This window comes from Anopheles nili, chromosome 3 (genome assembly GCF_943737925.1).
Source record: "Anopheles nili chromosome 3, idAnoNiliSN_F5_01, whole genome shotgun sequence".
NCBI classification, from domain to species: domain Eukaryota; kingdom Metazoa; phylum Arthropoda; class Insecta; order Diptera; family Culicidae; genus Anopheles; species Anopheles nili.
This window is the reverse complement of record NC_071292.1, coordinates 296,466-320,248: the sequence shown is the minus strand read 5'-3', so window position 1 is coordinate 320,248 and position 23,783 is coordinate 296,466. Positions and strand designations below refer to the sequence as shown.

General features: G+C 40.6%; 5 protein-coding genes across 5 annotated transcripts; 2 read left to right on the top strand and 3 right to left on the bottom strand.

Moving 5' to 3' along the window:
- Positions 1-424: 424 nt before the first annotated feature.
- Positions 425-7,261, top strand: LOC128727634 (transport and Golgi organization protein 1). Its single transcript, XM_053821564.1, has 9 exons — positions 425-530; positions 850-1,548; positions 2,242-2,751; positions 2,928-4,105; positions 4,174-4,334; positions 4,415-4,516; positions 4,585-4,784; positions 4,930-5,499; positions 6,856-7,261. Exons 1-9 carry the CDS (start codon positions 425-427, stop codon positions 6,939-6,941), a joined length of 3,612 nt encoding a protein of 1,203 aa, XP_053677539.1. The 3' UTR covers positions 6,942-7,261.
- Positions 7,262-7,444: 183 nt separating this feature from the next.
- Positions 7,445-8,839, top strand: LOC128727632 (uncharacterized). The gene is made up of 3 exons (XM_053821562.1): positions 7,445-8,157; positions 8,236-8,642; positions 8,748-8,839. The coding sequence occupies exons 1-3, from the start codon at positions 7,445-7,447 to the stop codon at positions 8,837-8,839; spliced, it is 1,212 nt and encodes a 403-aa protein (XP_053677537.1).
- Positions 8,840-8,909: 70 nt separating this feature from the next.
- LOC128727693 (xanthine dehydrogenase) lies at positions 8,910-13,652 on the bottom strand. Its single transcript, XM_053821632.1, has 2 exons — positions 13,468-13,652; positions 8,910-12,957 (listed from the first exon to the last, which is right to left on the bottom strand). The coding sequence occupies exons 1-2, from the start codon at positions 13,558-13,560 to the stop codon at positions 8,977-8,979; spliced, it is 4,074 nt and encodes a 1,357-aa protein (XP_053677607.1). The 5' UTR covers positions 13,561-13,652; the 3' UTR covers positions 8,910-8,976.
- A 633-nt stretch (positions 13,653-14,285) lies between these two features.
- On the bottom strand, positions 14,286-19,318 carry LOC128723270 (ATP-binding cassette sub-family C member 10). The gene is made up of 3 exons (XM_053816990.1): positions 19,235-19,318; positions 15,975-19,158; positions 14,286-15,903 (listed from the first exon to the last, which is right to left on the bottom strand). Exons 2-3 carry the CDS (start codon positions 19,071-19,073, stop codon positions 14,461-14,463), a joined length of 4,542 nt encoding a protein of 1,513 aa, XP_053672965.1. The 5' UTR covers positions 19,074-19,158; positions 19,235-19,318; the 3' UTR covers positions 14,286-14,460.
- A 921-nt stretch (positions 19,319-20,239) lies between these two features.
- Positions 20,240-21,277, bottom strand: LOC128727626 (uncharacterized). The gene has a single exon (XM_053821556.1). The coding sequence runs from the start codon at positions 21,275-21,277 to the stop codon at positions 20,240-20,242; it is 1,038 nt and encodes a 345-aa protein (XP_053677531.1).
- Between the last annotated feature and the right edge of the window lie 2,506 nt (positions 21,278-23,783).

Sequence of the window (23,783 nt, the reverse complement as noted above, 5' to 3'; positions counted from 1 at the left end):
CATCAAGAAAATTTAGATTGATTTAAAAGTTTATCAAATTTGATCTCTATAAAGGATTAATTAGACTAGTTATAAAGTTAACATAAGATACATGATTAGTCGTCAACTATTTTTTGAAAACACCTACGATTTCGCGATAATCAGCTTCGTAATTTAATATACTATTTTCCAAAGAATAAAGTACCAACAGAGGATATACACAAATTGTTCATATTGGATGCGAAACGGTTAGTTTAAAATAAAGAAAGCAAAATATTTTATTTAGTGAATACTTTACTATCTTTGCAAGGGCATACTGTTCAGAGCAATAAACCATTGACCAATTTCGGGTCCACGTAACCCGTATTGAAACGTCAAAAAGCCGATGACAGTTCAAGTAAAAAATACAATTTTAATAAGTGATGTGGCTCCATAGCAGAAAACCATGAAAAGGTCTATAGTTAATTGTTTTGTACAGTTTTTGTGTTTAGTTATAGTGTTCCAAGTTGCTTACACGTTAGGTAAAGAATGCGGCGACCCACAATGCAAAAGTAAGTTAATCTAAATGATAAAATGTGTTGACTTTAAAGCTCTCTCTGGTCTGGCAGCAGGTGAAGGTATTAAAAACAGACAAAATTGTGGGTCATTTAACGGCTGGCAAACATTTCGTCTGCTGATTCGTGATATACTGCCCAAAGTAAAGTTGTATAGCAATATTAAATTATATGTTTGTGAAATTATCAAATTGAAAAGTCTACGCAAATGCATCGTAGTTGAATTTTTCATTTGTCTGTAATTCAATAATACTGACTCTCCGCATATGCAAATGTTTACGTCTCATGCATTTTTGTTACATTGTTCTTTTTGCAGGTGTAATAGCTCTAGGCAGGGCAGTCATGAACTTTCGGGGCGGTGGTGGGCAAAAAGTAAATCTGGAACAAAATGAATCGCTTGAAATTTTGGCGAAAAATGTCGGCAAGGATAAAGATTTCTTTGTGCGAACGTCCAAAGGCAAGGAGGGCTTAGCTGCTAAGCAATTTATACAAGAAAGTTCGATCGTGATAAAAAAAGCCGACAGACTTTGGTTTAAGGATGACATACCTCGAGTAGATCTTGATCCTATCAAATCAACGCCATCGACAGTTTCTGGCAATGGTGTCGAACAAGAGATAGTAGTGGATGGAGCAGTGTTAACAAATGATGTACCGAATAGCTTAACGCCAAAAGTTCCTATAGAAAATGCGCATGCTAACGCCGAACCAATACCATCTTTGGAAGTTGTTCCAAATTCGCAAGCTCCCAAGGGTGAAGAAACGAATGAGCAATATGTTGCTGATGATGAGAATGGCAAAGAAGAAAATATTGAATCTGGAGAAGAATTGAACAATGAAGAGGAATACGATGACGAAGAAGCAGAAGATATCAGCGACGAAGATGAAGACGAAATCCAAGAAGATCAAAGCGAGGAAACAAAACTCATGAAGAAAGTTGATTTTATTACTCATCATAATGATACAGCGAAAGACTTTACCCAAAAAGAGCAAGCCGGAGATAGCTCTAGGATGACCAGTTCGAAAGAAGAAAGCCAAGAGACATTGGCTCATATATCCAATCTAGATCAAAAACAAAAGCTAACGGCCACAAAAAACGACCTTGAGAGTCTTGCTGCTCTTCGAGAAAGCTCCGAGAAGACCCATTCAAAAGCAGAAAGCCAAGAGATTTTACAGTATGAATCCAATTTAGAAGAAAAGCAGGAGCTATCGGATAAGCAAAACAACATTGAGAATCCTACTGCTCTTCGAGATAGCTTCGGAAAGACCCATTCGAAAGCAGAAAACCAAGAGACATTGCAGTATGAATCTAATTTAGATCAAAAGCAGAAGCAAAACAACATTGATAATTATGCTGTAATGCATGATTTTATTAGTGATAAACAGGAAATATCCAATCAGAAAACACATTTAATTCAGGGTGTGAATAATTTAGAACATGACGTTTCCTCAACTGCCCCCGAAGAAACGGAAAATCCTTTGAAAGCTGCAATAACTTATGTATCAAACACACAAGAAACGAAGAATGAATCATTTGAAGAAGTTCAAAATATTGAACACGCTGGAGCAATAAAATTGTCCAAAGATACAAAAGAAGCAATTTCTAGTACAGACAAACCAGTTTTGTTGGATTCGAAAAGCATTCCAAATGTGGATATGTTACCTGAGGAATTTTTTACTTCGGATTACTCTCAAAATGTATTCACCACAGAATCTTCCGTATTGGTTAATGATGAAACAGCTGCATCGGCTGCAATATATCCTGACATTTTTGAAACAGTTACTCCCGTGGAAACAACTGCTGATAATATAAATCCGGTAACAATTGAACCTGCACTTAACACTTTGGAGACAGTTGCAAGTTCTGACAATCAGCCTACTCATCCTAGTCGTATCCTTGCTGGTGGTTTAGGCAATATTCTTGCTCATGGCCATCTTCATCATCATGGTCATCATCATCATCATCATGGTAGTCATTCACATCATGACCATGCAAATGATAATCACCATTACGCTACCCAGGATAAACAAACCACACCTGAAGTTGATCCAGTCATGTCGAATGCTCAATCAGATGATGATAAACATCTACGACATGTAGTAGAACAAGCAAAACCAGATCAAGATGATAAAGATTCTTTAAATAAAGACGCTGATTTAGTCGAACTGAGTACACCTCTAACGCCGGTTGAACACGAGCCTACTGGTTTCAATGATAAAGGTAATTAAATGGAAATGGATAATTTTTTGATCGTATCAGTAATTCAGTGCTACATAACAGTTCAGATTTTTTTAGATTAAGAAATGATCAATGTTAACGTTACTTACATTTCTAAAACAAACGAAAAGTTTTATTTGGAAGAAATCATTTGAATACTACTTTTTCTTCCTTTTCAGTGCTTATGGATAACGAATATTGTGAGAATGACGTAACCGATTGTTCCCCAATCGCAGCATTTGTTCCACCGTCGATACAGCATTCAAACGGCGATGCGGATTATATGAATTCACTAGCGAAACATCCGATGGAAGAAACTGTCAAAAGAAATGGAGGTGGTATTGAGGAGCTTCAAGATGATGGCAACAAACAGCAAGATTTTCTAAGCTTTGAACAACAGCCCATTGGATACTATTTAGAAGTGTTTGTACAAGAAGCATTAAGATTGAGCGATCTTATTTTAATGTTAATGATCACTTCATTTACCTTGCTGATGTTTTCTCTCGGGCATTACTTAATCAACAAAAATCGGCAAGACAAACGTTTAATATATAATCTAAATTTGGCTGAACGTGACTTGATGACATCTTACAAAGAAATCACGTTGCTAAAAAATGAGCTTCAGGATACGAAGCATAAACTCGTAAGCATTGAAAATAATTCGTTTGGTTCTAACGATATGGTGATGGCACTTAAAGCTGAATTAGAAACTGCCGAGCAAGTAAAATTAGAGATGCAGGATCAAATTTCGGGTCTGGAGAAGGAACTTGAAAATGCAGCCGAAGCTGGGCTAGAGTTGAATAAAATGGTAGCGGAGTTATTGAATCAAAACGGTAGCAACTCGATTGCATTAAGCGTCGAAGAACTTCAGCGACAACTGAATGAGCAACAGCAAACAATACTCTCAATGAATGTTTCGCTTGCAGAAAAAAGTCGTGAAAACAGTCAACTACAAATTAATTTATCCAATCAGGCGAGTAAATTTAAAGATCGCCTAGAAGATATGGAACGAGCAAACACCGAGCTGATTGAACATCGCTCACAGCTTCAACAACAAATAGATCAGTTAAAACATGAGAAGTTGACTAGCTTGAATAATCTACGCCAAGAAACCAGTGTTGAAATTGAACGACTTACAAAAGAAGTAAAAATTTTCCAGGGTAAAGCAGATGAAGGTCGTAAAGCATTTGCAGTGGCTCAAGCCAAATGTGAGGCGTTAGAGCAGTGCCTGAAAGAAAGCAAAACCGTAACCGGAACTTCCGGAATGCAAATAATTGATTCGATTGAATTGAAAACTCAAATTGCACTCATAACAAAAGAAAAAACTGATATCCAAGATAAACTACAAGGGGAAATTGTAAGTGCTACCGTTAGTAACAATCAGCAGCGTATTGCATAATTTTATTTATTTTTTTATTTATTAAGATTGCACGTCAGCTTGTAGAAGACCATATGAAAATGGTTAATGAAGAAATATCTACGCTTAAACGAGATTTCAGCACGATAGAAAAGGATAAACTCGAAGCGGAAACAAGGCTTCAAGTGCTGTCGTCCTATTTCAAGGACAAAGAAACCCAACTACAAAAGTATGTTTGTACAAATAGTTTGGAGATAGCTCTAGCGTCGTGAAATCCGTGTTTTAATATATAATTTTTATTATTTTCAGAGAGTTGAGCGTGAAGGAAGCCATGTGGATGCAACAACAAGGTGAAACCACCTCAACAGTAGAGAAGATACGGCACATGCAAGATGAAATTCAGCAATTAAAGTAGGTTACTTCATTTCAATTTAACAATGGCATAGTTCTATCATGTTCTGTGTATGCCTGTTTTTTAGATCACAAAACGATAAGCTTCGTGCCGAAATTGAAGCTCAAGCTACTGCTCACAAGGCTCAATATACAACACTTGAAACCCGGTCTCACGATGCTTGGCTTGCAGCTCGCCAAGCGGAACGACGCTTGGAAGAAGCACGTAGTGAATCTAGTGCGTTACGGCGTAAGCTTACAGCTCTGGGTGAAATTTCAACTACCAGCGGTAAGTATTTTTGGTTAATTTTTTTCCAATTTAGGTACTGTGAATCAAATTTGTCCAATTCAGTATACTGTTTTGGGAATCTAATCTAACCATCGCAAAACTGATAGTTCAAAAATAATTGTTAATATATTTTTACTTCTTTCAGATGGTTTACCGAATGCATCCATCACACAAACTGATCTCGGTTTAACTGCCCCATCTCCTATCCGTGTCGAGTCGCCAAATGTTTCTTCATTATTGGGCGTACTACCACCTCCTCGATTCATGCCGCCTTTTATGCCTGGCCCTCCTCCTCCATTTATGACACCTTTCATGCCACCTCCTCATGGGCCAGGAGAAATGAGACCACCCCCACTTGGACGGCTTATGTCACCACCTCCTCCACCAAACAACCGATATTCTCCTAACAGCATAATCGATACTCGAGGTCGCTACAGTCCCGATCGGGGCCGGTATTCTCCAGACAGCCGATACGACTATTCCGTTATGTCTACGTATGAAACTGAGAATGATTTCAGTCCTCCACCGTCGCCACCGCACCATTCGCGTCACGCAAACTATGATCGAGATCGAGATCGAGATCGAAATCGTGTCAATGATCGCGAAAGACCTCATAGAGAAGGACGTAGTAGTGGAGGATATTCGAGGGACTTTACTCCAACTGGTATGCGTACTTCTCCACCGATACAGGATCCGAGGAATAAAAAATATGCAGGTACTAATAATAACCATTACTCAGATGATGAATACGACGGTTGGTAGTGATCGTAATGTATGGTGATAGTGTAGTATCCTACACGTGCTGATGCTGCTATGTAATATGATTTATAATTCGATTTTGTATGTTTGCTTAGGATACCTAAGAAAATTTAATTGGATTGAGAGTATTGAAAAAATCACGATGCAAGAGACGGGGTTGATTCGGTATTCTCTAAAGCATTCGACTAGAAATCATAAAAAACCAGCCTTCGTTAACCATATCATCAAGCACTAATAATCACATTTAAAGGCTAGTTAGGATACCAAATGGTTGCATGTTATAAACATGCTGATAATGTGTCCAGTCAATAATACACTGATATCCATTTCATTAGACACCATATCCAATAACTTCAAATTAACCCATTAATTTGATCATACTGTCGCTACAACGAATACCTTTGTTCACAGCATATCGTTACAACATCAACCATTGATAAACATCATTTGCGCTTCTGTATTCTAGTGGATATTTCCATAATGCTTTGTTTATCAATTTGCAGTCAAATTATATCTAGCCTCATGCCTCAGTTTGTTCATGTCGTAGGTTTGCAATATAGCGGTGATTAAAAATGGTAGCAGATAAAGATGAATTTCTTCATTTTTATACGCCTTATTGAGTCTGTACAGAGCTTTTTACGCAAAGGGGAGTTAACACGTCAGAAGCGATATTGGTCGGAAATGCAACGAAAAACGGAAACGTTAGCGTCAACAAAGTGTTGATGCATATTTTGGTAGTATGTATCAAACTTTCGTTCCTTCGTGCATGCAACTAACCGGATGTCCAACTATTACTTAATTCTACATGCTCAATTGTAGACCAAAACCTTTCAATCATGTTTCTAATTGCATCTATTAGAGAAATATAGTATTTGTTTTGCTTGCTCATATTCAACAAGAATTTCTAATTTTTGCTAGTCTTGCATTTCACACATACAAATTATTCTAGAATAATCGGGCTTGCATTTTATCAAAGATACATTAAATACTTCATATATCTTAATTTGCTTATGTTTATTTTCGTAATCTTTATATAAACGAAGATAGGCGCCTATATTCGGCCTCTTCGTTTCAATCAAGAATAACAAAAAAAGTTTTGTTAATTGTTTTGCAACCTCGAGACTTGATTATTGATTTATTTTTTATATATATTTCTGTTCTCTTTGCATATTTGTGGAATGGTCGGTAAACCTCCCTCTTCCGGCATTATAATGTCATCTCTACTACTGACCTTGGATTCGTTTCGCGTCCATCTTAAACATTAATTTGATTATGTACAAAATAATAAAAATCACTATTATGATCTACACAGGAGACTTCAGTTCCGGCTCGCAGGACTCATTAGGAACTCGAAAAAGTTCAGGAAAATATAAAACAACTGGCAAGTCACCGTCATAGGCAAAAGGATTCTTGAAAAGAAAAAAACGATTAAACATGCCTTTATTGCAGCATCGCATTCAAAAAAATCGCGTTTTACTTATAAGGTGTTACTCTGAAAACTAGCCCATAGAAGCAAACATGTGTGTGAAAATGTGGTAAAAATGTTTGAGTTCATCAGATACATGAAAACATTGAAAGCAGACAAATAAACTGAGCTCAAAAGTGAAACTGGAAAAGTATAAAAATAAAAAAATCTCGATTGTTACAGTTCCTTGTTTCTAGTACATCCGACGGTTGTCGAAAATGGAAAATAAAGTTTGCTGATGTGTGGTGATGGTATCAAATACTTGCACATATTTATGATACATTTAGCTACATTGCTATGACAATTTTTCAATACATTGCCCAAAATCACATTCGATTTATTTAGCATCAGAGCAAACATTGCTGAATTTGTAATTCGTGCATACGGCGCGTCAATGTCTGTTAGTTTCTTGTAAGTAGCGTCGAATCCTAGAAAAATGGCGAGTTTTGTAAATTTACAACCATGTAAAAAAACTTCTGTTGGGGATGTGTTGCGGAAAAACTCTGTGTCACCATATAGTCATAAAACATCGCATGAAATGGGACACTACATACGTGAAGCTAGAAAAATTACCCGAAATAATACATTCATTGGCCTAGAAACTTCCAAGAACGACAACGTTAAACATGTAGGAGATCTAACGGATACTCTCAATCGTTGGAGCAGTGCCGAGCATTTGTCCAACGACAGAAAAAATGATGTCGCGTGCAATCCTCAATCTATCAAAGGATTGGTAGAAGTTTCAGGATCATCGATTTTTCAAACATTTTCTGAATGTACTAACGGGTCGGATTCGAATGATGATGACAGCAACCAGCTTAAGGAAAACACTTTATCTGATCGTCGTTCCAGCATGATTCCTTTAATGATCCAACCAAACATTCGCCAGAAAACAGCAATATCATATTCTGATAACGAGAATTTGCTTGCAAAGCGAAAAATAGTTCTAGCTTCAAAAACGTTACCAAAACCTAAAGATTCCGTGAAAGTCTACCGTACAGAACGCATGAATGAGAGAAAAATGGAGATGGAACAACAATTTGTCGAGCTAAAGGAACAAATTGCTTGCAATGAATTACGTCGGCAAAAGGATGAACAAAAAACTAGAGATAATATCGAGCTAATGAGAAATGAAATCTTTGATTTAAAGTATGATTAAAGTTCTGACTGCATCGTGAAAATGTGATAACAAAGTTGTTTTTTATTTCTTTTTCAAACCTATTACAGATCTATTTTGGAAAAATCAGAAAAATCCAAGAAGAACCATGATATCGCAAGCGACTTATTGCAAGAAGAATATTCTCTTTATTCCCGTTCATGTGAGATGTCGAAAAGAATTCTTACAAACACATTCAGAAGAAAGAAAAAAACTAACATTTCCCGGGCTTCATGTATGCAATCGAACGCGAGCAATGATCAAAATACTAACTGCACACTTGAAAATGATGTGCAACGTCTTAGCAATAATGCTTCTAGCTTAAACGAAACTAACGTTGCTTCTGAGGGTGGTGGGGACTATAATCAACTCCATCCTGATACCAACTCTCCAATTAATGTGGTAACGTCTCTATACTATGTTTCAAAAATGCAATCGGTTGATATGCAAAACATGGCACAAGAACCAGATGGCGCTTGTGAGTAATGAATGTTTTTAAAAATTTAACGACAAGAGTTTAAAAATATTTTTAAACCGTTTTAATAATTTTTCTTGTTGTACTCTTATTACCTATCCACCACAGCTTCGCTTGAATCAATTGAAAAGGATTTATCTTTGAAAAAGAAGCCGGGAATCTTTAAAATCGGATGCTGGTTCAAGTCTACTAAACATTAGAAGGTCTTGTTTCTTAATATTTATTGTTCTTCAAAATTGAATAAAATTTCAACAAAAATGTTTTCTTCTCAAATGTTATGAAAAATGTTCCACTAAAAAATGTTTACAAGTTAGACAAATAGTTTACAAAGTATTCGTCAAGGCATTACATTCCAAGCTACATGTTGAAGTGTTTCAGAAGCTTCTTTGTTAACGAAGCGCTCGATGAATTTATCTTGACAAGCAGTACGAATGCGCGCAGAAGTGGCCGGCGAAATTAATGTAAATTCTTCATTTAAGGTTTCTTCCTTCCTAGCAGCAGCTATTGCATCCCGTATTGCGAAAAAGATTGAAGATGCCAGGAAAAGAGGCGGTTCACCTACCGCTTTCGATGAGTACACGGCACGAGGATTGGGAGCTCCAGTTAACAGTGATACGTTGAATTCTCCGGGAATATCGGCAAACCCAGGTAGTTTATACATTCCAGGCCCCCGCGAATATACGTGTCCTTGGGGTGAATATATCATTTCTTCTAGAGCAAACAGACCATAACCCTGCATAAAACCTCCTTCGATTTGACCAATGTCGATTGCTGGGTTAATGCTGGAGCCTAGATCCATAACGATATCAGTGCGTATTACTTGATGATCCCCCGTTAAACAATCGATTTCCACTTCCGAACAAGCGGCACCATATGTGTAGTAGTTAAATGCTTTTCCTGCATTTGTGGAAAAGTCATATCCAAGTTCCGGTGTGGCATAGAATCCGGCTGCCGATAAAGACACACGATTGAAGTAAGCCTTGCTGATCCAAAACTCCCAGTCTTTATCTGGGTATTGCTTGCGTATGGGTTCCAATCGTTTCATGATGATGTTGCATGCGTTAAGCACTGCCGCGCCATTCAAATCGGAACCAGCACTAGCTGCTGTAGCGGATGTATTTGGCACTTTGTCGGTTGCAGTTTCGGAAACGTGGATTCGATCGAATGGTATTTCTAGGGCTGATGCAGCGACTTGAATCATTTTAGTGTGCAGCCCCTGTCCCATCTCAGTGCCGCCATGGGTGAGAAGAACCGTGCCATCCTGATACACGTGAATAAGTGCTCCACTTTGATTGAGATGTAGTACGGTAAATGCAATGCCGAACATGGTTGGAACGGAATGGATACCGCGTTTACGCCAGCGATTTTCTATATTGAAATTATCCACCGCTTCTCGACGACGATAAAAGTCGGATGATTGCATCAATTCTTTCCAACACTTGCCAACATTGCAGCCCTCGATCAGCTGGTTGTAATGGGTAGTGTCACCTTCCCGGTACATGTTGAGTTCAATTAGATCAACGTAGTCTCGTTTAAGCGTTCGTGCGACGTGACGCATCATTGTTTCTGCCACCATCATGCCTTGTGGTCCTCCAAATCCACGGAATGCAGTGTTTGAAGGAAGATTTGTACGGCAAACCCATCCTCGCACACGCAAATTTGGAATGCGATAGGCGTTCTGAATGTGAAACATGGAACGTTCCAGTACAGCAAAGGAGAGGTCCATAGAATGACCAGCGTTGTTGTAAGCCTTAAAGTCTCCTCCAACCAAAGTGCCGTCTTTGTTGACCCCTACCTTGTAGTAAAAATAGAACGGATGTCTAGTACCTGATACAGCCATGTCTTCATCTCGATCTAGCATACAACGCACAGGTCTTCCTAACCGATAAGCAGCTAAAGCAACAGGTATGGCGACGATCGCAGCTCGAGACTCTTTTCCACCAAAACCTCCTCCGAGACGTTTTACTCGTGACACCACCTTAGAAGCAGGAATGCCCAACGTTTGCGCTACATGCATCTGTATTTCTGTAGGATGCTGCGTGCTGCTGATTACCTCAATCTCGTCACAATCTCTGGGTACAGCGAGGCACGCTTGGGTTTCTAAATAAAAATGCTCTTGTCCGCCAAGGCGACAGTCACCTTCAACTATAAGATCTGCCTCGGCTAAAGCTTTGTCTACGTCACCCTTGGCGATGGTTCGAGGAAAATCAGGAAAGAAAGACTCTTGTTTGATGGCGTCTTCCAGTGTAACTATCACTGGCTCTAAATCTTCGTACGCAACTTTCACCAATCGTGCTGATCGCTGAGCGATTTTTTGGTTGTCAGCTACGATAGCGCCGATTATCTGTCCCTGGGCAGTAACGGTGTCCTTTACAAAAACAAACTCATCATGAAACACAGGACCAGCTTTGTTTTGTTCTTCGGTCAAATCTGCTGCACTGAAAAATCGGCTAACACCCTCAACTTTTAACGCTTCCGAAGCATCAATAGATAAAATTTTGGCATGAGCCTTTGTGCTGTACACAAATGCTAGGTATAGTTCGTTCGCGAACTTTGGAATATCATCACAGTAGACAGCTTCTCCCGTGGCTTGCTTGAAGGCCGATGCGTGTACCTCTGGTCGTCGGATTGGGTTGGTGATCAGCTGATCACTTGCAACCTTTTCAAAAAGCTGCGCACTTTTGGGTGCCAATGTATGGAAGCTATTGGACCCACTCTTTTCGCGATCGCAAAGAGGCTGCCGACCTGGAATTAGTTGTTTATCGAGCGCCTGAGCTATTGCGAGATACGCTTTGAAAAAGAGGCTCAACGTCAGTGAACGACGATACACAATCATTCCGCCTGGGGCCGAGGGACTGAGAGGGAGTTCCTTCACCAGTAGATCGTTGCAACGTTCCACTAGCAGTGCATCCCATCGGGCCCCTATCAAAGCGTGTGCGGTCTTCTTGGCCAATACCGTTGTAGGCGCCATACCACCGAATGCCAAATGAAGCTCCTCAACGACGTCCGAATTCGGCTCAAAACGGACGTTAAATGCTCCGTTCACAATGGCTATATCATCGTCTCTGCGTTTGGCTTGCTTATGTGCAATAAAATGTTGATATTTCGTTGTCCGTGGAATGAACACCGATACAAGGACTTCATGTGATTGAATCACATTCTTTCGATAGCCTGTAAAAAATCCATCACCCATGTGGACCGTGCGGATTCCTCCACTCAAACTTGCCACCGTCAACTCAACTGCAGCCGCAGTGAAGATAGGATTTAGATCCGAAATGGGGCTCCCAGTCATAATGTTTCCTCCCACCGACGCAACATTACGAATTTGTTTGCCTGCGAACCAGTGCAGCATGTCGACAATAGCCGAGTACAGGCGCGTCGCTGACTCCGGTTCAGTTGCAATTTCCTTTCGTAATGCATTTTCCATGTCCTTCAACGTGACCGCTGACCCTATCTTCAAACCATGATCATGACGCTCTATGGTAATCAGCTCCTTTATCTGGCATGGGTAGGCAAGAACGGGATACTCGAAATGTTTGAATTTAACCTCGACGCCGACCTCCGTGTTGCCAACTACAATTTTTGTCTCTGGATGCACTTGCTTTAACGCAAGCAAATCATTAAGAGTTGTTGGTCGGTACCAGGCGGTTTGAGAGTTTCGAAAGACAAATGAATTCAAATCCAACTTATCGGAGAGCTTCAGCTCTGGTGGGAAAATCGGTTCTTGTGACGGATCGTACGGAACAAATTCCCGGGGCTGAAAAAGCACAGTTGCTACCTCCAAACGGTCTTTGTTACTTGCGCAACCGTTGCCGTTTCCATTGCGACAGCACTTTTCTCCCATAGCGCAGCTGTTACCATATTCGTTGGTGAAAGTTTTATATCCCTCCAAGATTGGGCGATACCCGGTGCAGCGGCATAAGTTACCCTGAAAGGCCACCTCGAGCTCTTTCATTGACGGAACGGGTGAGCTGCGGAGCAGCGAATACATCGACATCACAATGCCGGGAGTGCAGAAACCACATTGCGAACCATGGGCTTTGGCGATGCGCTCCTGGACAGGATGCAGACGGGTTCGAGTACTGCCGATTCCCTCGACAGTTGTCACGGCCATCCCATGGACTGCACAGACGGGCGTGAGGCAGGCATTGACCGCAAGATGATGCAGCAAACCCGTTTTTCTGTCTACCTTTGACACCATGGCGGTACACGCTCCGCAGCCTCCCTCAGCGCATCCAAGCTTCGTGCCGCAAAGTCGCAGCTTTTCCCGCAAATACACAAGTAAGGTACATTCCGGGTCAGGACTATCGTCGATAATCTACAAACAAGGTAAAATATTGTAATTAATTATTACTCGCGCGATTGAGGCATCAGCTACTCGGGCGAATTAATCAACGCAATAAATGAGAAGCTCGCTAAATCAAAAACATGCACAATATCAAAAAATGACTTCAATCGAGCTGTAGCAAAGTGAGAGTGATTTGCTGTACACAAGAGTGATACGAATGCAGTAGAGTCTAGGATTTGATTGACCATCGACTCACACGTATGAGATGTTTACGGTTCACAGCCGCAGAAATCTGTCGTCGCTACTTTACACGCTACTACGGCACTGGTTGCCTGGTAGCCTCTTGCTCACATGTGTACATTGTATTTGATTAGTGCAAATAGCCGTTATCAGCGCATGCCATCGTGTTTGTTGCCGGGTTTCTCTACTAAGAGTGATTTTCATCGCCTACGTTGGTGGACATTGGAATTATCATCACTTTCATGATCTTCGACATTGTGGAGGTTGAGTATGATTACAAAATCTACATTATTAATTTACCTTCTTTCCATTGACAAAAAATACCAGGGGTTGTTTTGTAGCGAACCGTTTTTCCAGACTCTTGAGTTCTGAGCAGCCATTCGTTGGGTCCATTATTCGTCTATTTTTTGCAACGTTTGCAAAAGAACACTCACAGCTGTGGTTGGTATCACTTGGTGTTTCAAATGATTGTAAGGAAATGCACACACGTGTGAAACTGATACTGTAAGTTACTGGTTCCCAGCGCACAACCGTATGTTTTCACTGCAACCGCTCAAGCACAAATAACTCTTTGAGACAGGAACTCCGTTTAATGTACCTACCTAAATTAGTGAGCGATACAGACTAAGTGAGACCCAAGGGGAAACTGATCTGAACATGCCGTACGTGTTTTGATCAGCCAACCATGGCGCTATCAGTAATGAGTATCATCCTGAGAGTAGAGAGTATTGTTGGCTATCTCTTTTGAGTTGTCCCTACGAGAGTAATGCTCTTAATAATGTGCTGGTATGCTCAACGCGCCGAGCATATTGAAACACGCCACACGTCCAACGAAGCCGATTTTCTTATTATGCGCATTATGCATTCGCTTTTGACCTCCCCCTCAACTTTTCGCTTAATTTTTGATTATGATTTTGAAGGCTTTCCTATCAATGCAAAACGATCAAGAAATTAGGAGATAAATTGTACAGATAGCGATGTGTAGTGTATGTATTTTAAAAATTCTAAAGATATTACAAACAAATGCACCAAATGTAGAATATGTGAGCATAATAGAATACGTTAATATTAAAATATAAAACTACAATGTGTGTTAACACGTGGAATATGTTCGCTTGGACAATCTCAATTTATTTCCAGTAAGTTATAAATGGTAAAATGATTTCATATTCAATGTCTCTTGAATAAACCAGCCACTAACCAAAGAAATGCACAAGTCTCAAGTTGTTTTTTTTCTCTCCTAAATATCACTATCACTTGCTACGTAAGGCCTATCATATCCACAAGCTTTTGTCACATTCTATTTACATTCAAGTGAGACGTTTGCTGTTCTTCTAGCAACGAATGAAACAATGAATCGGATTGCTGTACAAGATCACGCGGGGCTCCATGCTCGATTACCGTGCCATTCTGCAAGACCAACACTTGATCGGTGTCTAAAATTCCTCTCAGTCGATGAGCCACCATTATGACAGTCCTACCACGGAAAGCATTTTTCAAAACTAAGTGAATGGCGGATTCTGATTCGAAATCTAGGTTTGCGGTTCCTTCGTCAATTAGCACAATTTTTGATTTCTTTAGTAAAGCACGTGTTAGACACAGCAGCTGTTTCTGTCCCGCTGACAAGTTTGCTCCGCTTACGTCTAAAGTGGCATCTAACCCACCGAGTGCTTGTACGAGTGGGCTTGCTAAACAACTTGTTATGGCTTCCCAAATTTCTGAGTCGATGTGCACAGAGCGAGGATCTAAATTCTCTCTAATTGTACCGTTGAAAAGAAACGGGTCCTGAGAGATGAGAGCAATTCTACTTCGCAATACATCCAATGGCAATACGGCTATATTTACAAAATCCACTGTTATTGAACCCTTGTCCAAAGGAGCTACACGCAGCAAGGAGGCCAACATAGTAGACTTGCCGGACCCTGTCCGTCCAACAATACCGATACGTTCACAAGGCTTTACACTCATATTGATCTTTTTAATTGAATACGTCAAATGCTCGCGGTAACGCATGTGAACGTTATCAAACAAAACTACGCCTTGAGATGGCCATCCAAAAGGCGGGTCAGTTGATCCATCTGCATTTACTTCTTTCTCGAGTTGACAGTATTGATTGATTCGTTCAACTGCAACAAATTCTTGTTCCGTTTCAGCCACGGCATAAAGCAACGCAGACAAAAGTCCAGTGACAGACAGAGCGTATGAAATAGCCAACCCTACTAGCTCTGGCGAAGTAACATGCGCTGAAGTAACAGCCGCTAGCAATCCGGATCCCCCAACAAGAAAAGCGCCCAATAGTTGTAATCTTAACCCGAGCCATTGTTGAGTAGCGGCTGCGGATAGTTGAGCCTTGATACTTTCCCCAAGCTTGAAAAGAAAGTCTCGTTGAAATCGTTTTTCGCCGCGGAGCGCCCGAATAGTGCTCAATCCTTGTAGTGTCTCGGTAAAGTGAGCATATAGCGGAGACAGGGCGTTACTTGAAAGGCGCTTAATGTCACGAGAGGCATGGCGATATTTGTTCTGCAGTGAAAGATATATAGGAACAAGAGGAATAATCAATAATCCAAGCCACGGCATGGCATAAAGACTGATGAGCAGTGCACCGAGTAGCCCAAAAAACTGAGCTAGTAGAATATTCATTATGAAGGGAAGTGTGTCGTCAACTGCGTAGACGTCCGAGGAAAACCGATTCAAAATTCGTCCGAGTGGTACAACATCAAAGAATTGAAGTTTGGTCTGTAATGAAAACAAAACACATTATTGTTCTCTTCGGTATGCTTTGTTTTGAGAGTTTATGAAGTACTTACGTAGAGCACACTATTCAGCAAACGATCATGTATGTATTTGGCAGCCTTTAAACCAGCGAAAGCAAATATAAATGCTCTTACTAGCGTAAGTAAACTGTTGCCTATTGCTAGGCCCGTATACACTCCCAGATAGTAGAAACTTGCTGTTCCATTGCGATCCTCATTCAACAACGGATAAATTAAGTGATCTATTGCTGCTACCATTCCTTCCATTCTCTCTCGTGAAAGCACAGTTGAATCTTCTACCAGTTTGGTTTCATTAGATGTATTTTCGTTTGACAAGCCTACCCAATACGCTAGCCACGCGTCGGTTAGATTACGAGATATCTGCATCATCAATACTGCTAGAATGACCCAAAAACCAAGACCACGGCCCATTGCTTGCCAATAAGCACCAAGTACTGTTCTGTCGAGGTGACCAAATTCTCGTGTTTCCTCCATCAATACGCTATCGTTGCTTGGTTGATCATCGTCTTGCCTTATTGCTGCGCACGAAGAAACATCTCCAACTTTGCCTTGCGTTACGATGGTATCTTCATCATAATCATCGCAATCGCTTAATAAAGATCCAATGTTTGAGGAGTCGCTCTGAGTAACTTGGCCATCTTGAACGTGCAGGATTTGTGTTGCTCGATTTAGTAGCATTGAGTGCTGCGTAACTAAGATGCGCGTTTTGTGTTTTAACAGTCCAAACACACAGTGACGAATGATGTGTGATGCCACGTGTGCATCCAAAGCTGATAAAATGTCGTCCAGAAGGTAGATGCTCTTGTTCTGATACACAGCACGTGCCAGCGCAACTCGGGCCTTCTGTCCGCCGGAAAGGGTTCGACCTTGCTCTCCAACCGAAGTATTATCGCCCCGCAGTGCATCTAAATCGTATTGTAATGCGCATGCATGAATGACCGAGTTATACCGAGACTCGTCATATATTTCTCCCCAAACGATGTTATCACGTATTGTGCCCTGCTGCAGCCAGGCACTTTGTGCCACGTAACCAAAGCCTTCTTCAACTTCTGTTGATATCGCTACCGCTCCCGCGGTACAATGTAGCTGGCCCATTATTACCTGCAACAATGCTGTTTTTCCACCGCCTACAGGTCCTTCTAGGCAAACTAGTTCCCCCTGATGCACATGAAGTGTGAGATTTTGAAAGACAAAATCGATGATATCTTCATGTACCAATTTCAATTCTTTGCGACTACGCTTTACTTCGAATTCAAAGTCACCATTTTTAATTGCCAGTACAACTGGACTTTTCGATGAATTTGCATATGATGCGTCCGACATGGTTAGTGGTCGGTAGTATTCAGTTAAGTTGACATTGGGTAAATCTAGTAGTTCCTGAACGCGCTGTAACGAGACCCATGCTTCAGTCAATCCATTGATTACCCAGGGAAACGCATTTAGAGGACCGATAAGCATATTCAACAGCGCAACACTAGTGTAAGTCGAAGAAGCAGTCAGCCGACTACCGAGCAGAATCGATGCACCGAAGGTAAACAGACACATCAGCACCGGCGTTGTGGCCCAAAAGTACACACACAATGCATCCAGATACTTACGCTTGGCAAGATAACTCAATTCTTCGTCGCGGTTTTTTTTAATTTTGGTAATAAAAACGTCTTCCCACGCGTTCAGTTTAATATCTTTCGCACCACTGAGAGTTTCCATGGTGATCATAACTCGCGCGTCCTTTGCCGTCATCAACCCTTGCGAAAGATGCCCAATTTTCTGAGCAATCTTTCTATTGATTGGGATTAGCAATATTGCAAATAGGACGCCTGCAATAAACGCGATGCCAAGCTGTGTATAGAGTAGGTACAATGTGGTGAACAGTTGAAATGGGATACTCCAGAACGAGTGAAAACTTATGCACGAGTTTACGATACGGTCTGTATCTGTGGACATCAGATTCAGTATTTCTGGACGAGCCGTTTGCAGTTGAGTCGCTGTCAGTGATTTCTGATAAATAGCCGTTACGATGGACATACGCAATTTGCTACTGATGAAAGTCATGCGCCAATTAAAATGAACTGCTGCAAAAGCACTAACAATAGCTGATCCGAACAAGCCGAGAGCATAGTAATATGGTCGAAAATCGATAGGCCCATCAGTCTCCGACGGTACACCCGGTGTACTAATATTGCCATAGTTCTCCGCACGCAACAAACCACCAAGCAAGATCGGACCCGCGAACCCTGCTAGATCTCCTAGCAAACGTAATAATCCTATCGTGTAGAATTCCCATCCGAAGCATCTATGCAAGGCTTTCAACAAAGAAGTTGTTTCGTTGAGTGCTTTTTGTAGTTTATCTGTTATTCGATGTATAGTAAGTCTTTCTGGAAGATCGAAAAGGTCGTCGCTGCGCCTTAATTTTCCGCTGACACCTTTAGCGATCAGTGGTCGTACCCAGTAAAATAAAAATTTGGAAATAATGTTGGCATCGTCCTCGATTGGTCCCAGAGCGTTTTCTTCAATGTCATCGAAGAAACGTGTGTAGGAGAGCAGTGGCTGCCGTTGGTGATCCAATCTTTGAAGACGTACGTAGTGAGCATTTCCTGGAGCAATAAGAGTTCCACCATAGCACAAGTATATCAACAAATGGGCTGCATACCACAACCAATAATCGGTATAAAGATTCGTATGCAACCAAATAGTGCTCAAGGCTAATAGCGATGTCCACAGAACAATCAGAGCCAGAGGTCCACGGTGACTAATTGAACCTTTTCGTAAGGATGATACAAGAAAGCAACAGTGAATAGGCCAAGCTACAAGTTGCACACACGCTAGTAGTATATCCACGGGATACAACAGCTTATGAATGCGGAAAATGTAAATAACTTTTAATGCAGGCAAGATACTGAGCCCCAACGTAGCGAAAATTCGCACTCGTAAGGAACGCACTTGAGTTTCATTTCTAGACACCGTACGTTTGTGTGTTCCATAGTAATATGATGAAAAAGTGGCAAAAACAACGAGAATAGGAAGCTGTAGCACGAGCTCTTGAAAACACGGTGCCAAATCACTGTTACTTTCTACCCATGGTCTGAGACCAGTTGGGCAAATGTTGTCCCAAAACTGATCCCAGATAAACATGATTCACACCATGCACTTTATACAGCCAGGAACGCAAAACCAGTGGTATTAGGTTTACTGCTCAGCGGCGTCTTGGACGTTCAATCTTTGTGAGAAACAGGAGAAAAAAATGAAATATTGTACTTTAATCTAATCACACAAAAATACGTTTTGATACGCACTTGATAACAACAATTATGTCCATTCAGTGGCAAGTGATGATGACACATCTTCTGTTGGTTCACTTTTCATTAGCAGTGAATTCGAGCAGGGATAAATTTGTAGTAAAACGAATGTTTTAACACAACTGTTAATAATTATACCGGTTCTAATCGCGATTTCATAGCACTTAAATTAGATTTGACGCGTTATCGGAGAAAGAATTCAGTCAAGCTAACGGCAACTTATGTGTTTGTTTTGCACCATTTCATTAGATGCAAATATTGGACTTTTAAGAAATATTATGCTTTTCACACAAATTCAATACCTACGCCAGGTATATCAATCACTATTAAGCAATTGGCTTAGTGTTACTTTTTAGCTAGTAAGTTGATTTTTACCGACAACATCTGTATTATAACCAATCTCACGTGGTGGACATGAATGGACAGCTGAACAGATAAATAAACAACACGCTCTCGAAAGACGGATCAAACGTCAAATGGTGAATTCTCGTTTTTTTTAAATGAAGAACCTTTTGAATGTCGTTATCAACAAAAAATGTAATCCAATAAGGAATTGAATAAAATAAGTTCATGAAGTAATGATTACAATAGTCAATTTACATGTATGTTTGTTGAAAAAAATCGATTTGGGCAATAAGTCTTTTACTTATTGATCAGTGGTTATAGCAAAAACTTGCTGTGCATGTTTACATGCTTTCCAAACATTAATTCGGATACATGTATACATTTTAATGTATACAATCTATTAGTATACATTTCGTAAGAGACTTCAAGCTTTTGTTTGTTAAATTTTATGCAGTCCTAATGAAATAAATATGTACCTTAAACTAACGTGCTTGTTTTGTCGGTTGCATACATTCAGGCGTATGTCCGAATTTAAAATAACAGTTTGATATTTTAAGCTACAAAAGATAATTTTATTGAGTAATCCATCATCCAAAACGTTCCAATCATATAAACCGAGGTGTAAATAAATAAATACCGCATACCACAATGATATTTTCAGCAGCTAGATGTACAGTATTGAGATGCTGCGCAATATTTTTGCCCAGATGGACAAGTAATTTTCATCTTGACAAATTTTCTCTGATTTTTTCGGTGACATACATAGTAGCTGTATTCATCCATGGGATTCGGTACGCGCCCCTCAGCCCGACAACGAGGCGCTTTGCGAACGGAATTGCAGCACTTTGCAGTTGGAGTTGCGGTCGTTGTAGTGGTAGATGTCATAGTCGTTATTTGGGCGTGTTTTTTTTTTCCCGAGGATGACTTTCGACGAATCTTCCCGGTTGGTTTCACAGCATCGAGAACAGCAGTGCTAACAGTGTGCATCCCCGGCATTACTACTACCTGTTCCGGTGGTAAAGGCATGCTATTACGGGTTAGTAATTTGTTTGCTTCCAACCGTATGAGCTCTGCGTATTTCTGAGCAGTTAACAAGTCGTTCTTTGAGAGATGCGAACTATGCTGCGATAATGAGCCCTTGTAAAGTATAGCCGGCCGATTTGTGGAAACATCAATCTTTTGGGTCATACAGACTTGGTACGATGCTGTGTCACAAAGGCGGGAATCTTTGTTGAAAGCCGTAAACGATGGACAAGTAAACGATTGGAAAGCTCCATTGTGAGGATTACAGACAAAGTACTTGAAACAATCGGTCTTGTTAGGTTCCCGACTTCCAAGTGTACACATCGCGACCGAAATTCGTACATCACTTGGATTAGTATCAAGAAGAGGCACTATACTGTCTTTGTAAGAATTGTACTCCAAAGTTACAGGGGCCTGAGTATACAATTTATGCTTGAACGATGCATCGGGAACACTACTTAGCTTAGACGTATTCTCCGCCTCGATCTGTTCAGATTCATCTGAAGATTCATTAGACAGTATTTTTTGATCACTATCCAAATTAATACTATCACTACTTTCATCAGATTCCTCTACACGATCGAGGGCGTTGCTTGTCACATCTTGACCCGTCAAATTGTGCTGCATTTGAAGTAAAATTGGTAATTGATAATTCGTGTTCTGTGTACTCATTATAGTTGAAGCTGCAGGTTTAAAGCTTTGTGTCGGTGATATATACGGTAACATAAAGTTAGGATAATTTCGGACTGGAAAGATATGCAACAGTGATGGTGGTGGAGTCGTCGAAGATAAGTACGGCCTATACTGATTAACCTGCGGTGTTGCTTGCGATAAAGCATCTTTAGAAACGAATCTGTTGCCATATATATCGTAGAGCATAGGTTGAAACGTACTGTAGTAGGTCGACTCATTTAAGGGTTGGTTGCGCAGATTATCGTACACAGCAGTATGACTTAAGGAATATGGGTTGGTGAAGCTTATCGAGATGGGCTTCGAATTAAAGGTAGCTGTAATTTTTGATTTTGAGGGCGTGACACGTTGTAATGCAATAGGCAAGTTTGTTGAGGTATTTTCTTCGGTGATAGTATACAAATTATGTTCCGATTCTTGTAGTTCCTCTGCTACTGATGGTTTGTGGTGGTTGGCGATCATTTGATGCGAAATTTGAAGAATGCTTTTAATTATGTCTTCCGATACATATGGCTCTTTCCCTGTGGGATTTTTGTCTCCTTTGGTGTGAAACTGCTGGTGGTGTAGCCTATGCTCACCATCATCTGCAGCTATATGATCGTCGGTCAGTGCCGGCTGGCGTGAAAACACTAACTTATTTTCCAACGGAGCATAGCCATCAACTCCGCTAATGGGTACGCCCTGTTGTTTTATATGAGTAACAAATCGATTCAGTTGTTTCTGCTGATTAATAATCTGCGTCAAATGCTCCGGATGAATTTTGCCATTTGGCGGCAATGGTAGTTTTCCATGGTTGCTTTGCCCAGCGCTCAGAATGGTATAGTCCATTTGCAAGGGACTCTGAAACGAAGAGCTCAATATGTCCAAAGGTTTCGGCGGTGACTGCTCCACGCTTGATGATAACCCGTCTTGAACATCACGCGGGAGGGGAAGCGTCTTAAAATTCGAGGGATGGTGCATAAATGAGTTCGTATTCGAATGTTCAACCGTCCTTTTCACGCTGCTAGACTGTAATTTCTCACCCTCTGAATAGCTGTTAGCTAAATGTGTCTCGTTAATAGGTTCTTGGGGAAGTAGAACGAAAAATTCGTTTTGTTCAATTTTTGGCAGCTGGTGCTGTGCAAGTTTGAAATCCATCAACTGGGCATTTCGATTCGTAGTTGGAGGCGATCGACTAGGCGGAAGTGCCTGTTGGTGAAGATTGTCGGTGCTATAAACGATTGCTTGATACCGGTCCGTGCTATTATTATGTTCCAATTCCGAGGGAAGATCGCACTGCCAATCGCTGTCTGTGTCGGTTACAGGAGAAAGAATGGGAAACAAAATTGACCAATCAGTCGGTGCTAGGAAGTATGATGGGTTTTGCATCCACGTATTCTGGGAAGCTGTAAAAAGTGCGAATATTAAAGGCGGCTATCGACAGCCTATTGCTTTGTGTGTGTTATTTGAGTTAAAAAAATCTATCCTACTGAACGGTACCGTAAAGCTCATTTTATAACTTTATGAATTGCTTCATCTCCTAGGTCGATTGAGGTCAGAGGTTCATTTTTTGCTTAACATTTTCTAGCAGTATTTTTTACCGTTAGCGGACAGTTCAGTATTTGTTTGATTTTTTTGGATCGGAATTTGAATAATTTGACATAAAATTCAGATCTTATATTCTATGCAATTCCGTTTGAATCGTAGCTTGTATGTTATGAATCTTGTAAATTGAAGATGAATTGTAGAAGTAGAGCACCAATTAGTCACAAAGACAATCCATCTCAAACAATTGATGATGGTACTCTGCTCTACTTATTCTATTCAATTTTTTAATATATTTTTGCCGAGATGCTGATCTTTACGTTAGCATGTCATTAATTTCATACGCACCTGGAACAACACAGGAGTTGAGATTATGTTGATACACCAAACCCTTTCGACATTGGGTTGTAATCCAAACGGCGGTTTTCGAAGGTAAAAGCGAACAGCGAAAGTACAGCTCGCAACGAGATTTGTGCGGGCGTGTAGGTTCTAAGCAACCTTCTTGCGCAGAATGTTGCGGCAAGGTTAAACCCAACGGGATGCTAACAATAAATAGCACAAACTCAACATATAATTGCAGCATTTTGTGTAACACAAACTCCCTTGATACAAGAAAAGATAACCGAGCCACGGAATCGTTGTATTTTTACACTATCAACTCCACCACTTTTGCACGGAACACAATGTGATTTACATGAACATGGAACTATGGTTTTTTGATATTTGCGAAATTATATGTTTTGTGTTATTATTTTAGTTATTATAATTTACCACTAGTTCAATATCTCACTTTAACAACGTCGCGTAAGCATAGCTGCAGTTCGTGCACAAAGACTCGAGGAAATGTCTGCATTCTCTGCCTTCGGCAGGCGGAATGAAAGCTTTCACGACTCCACGACGCCTGCTCTCAGCATCACACGCCCGCGAATATGAACAGAAAGCAAGAAAAGGTAGCAGCGGGAAT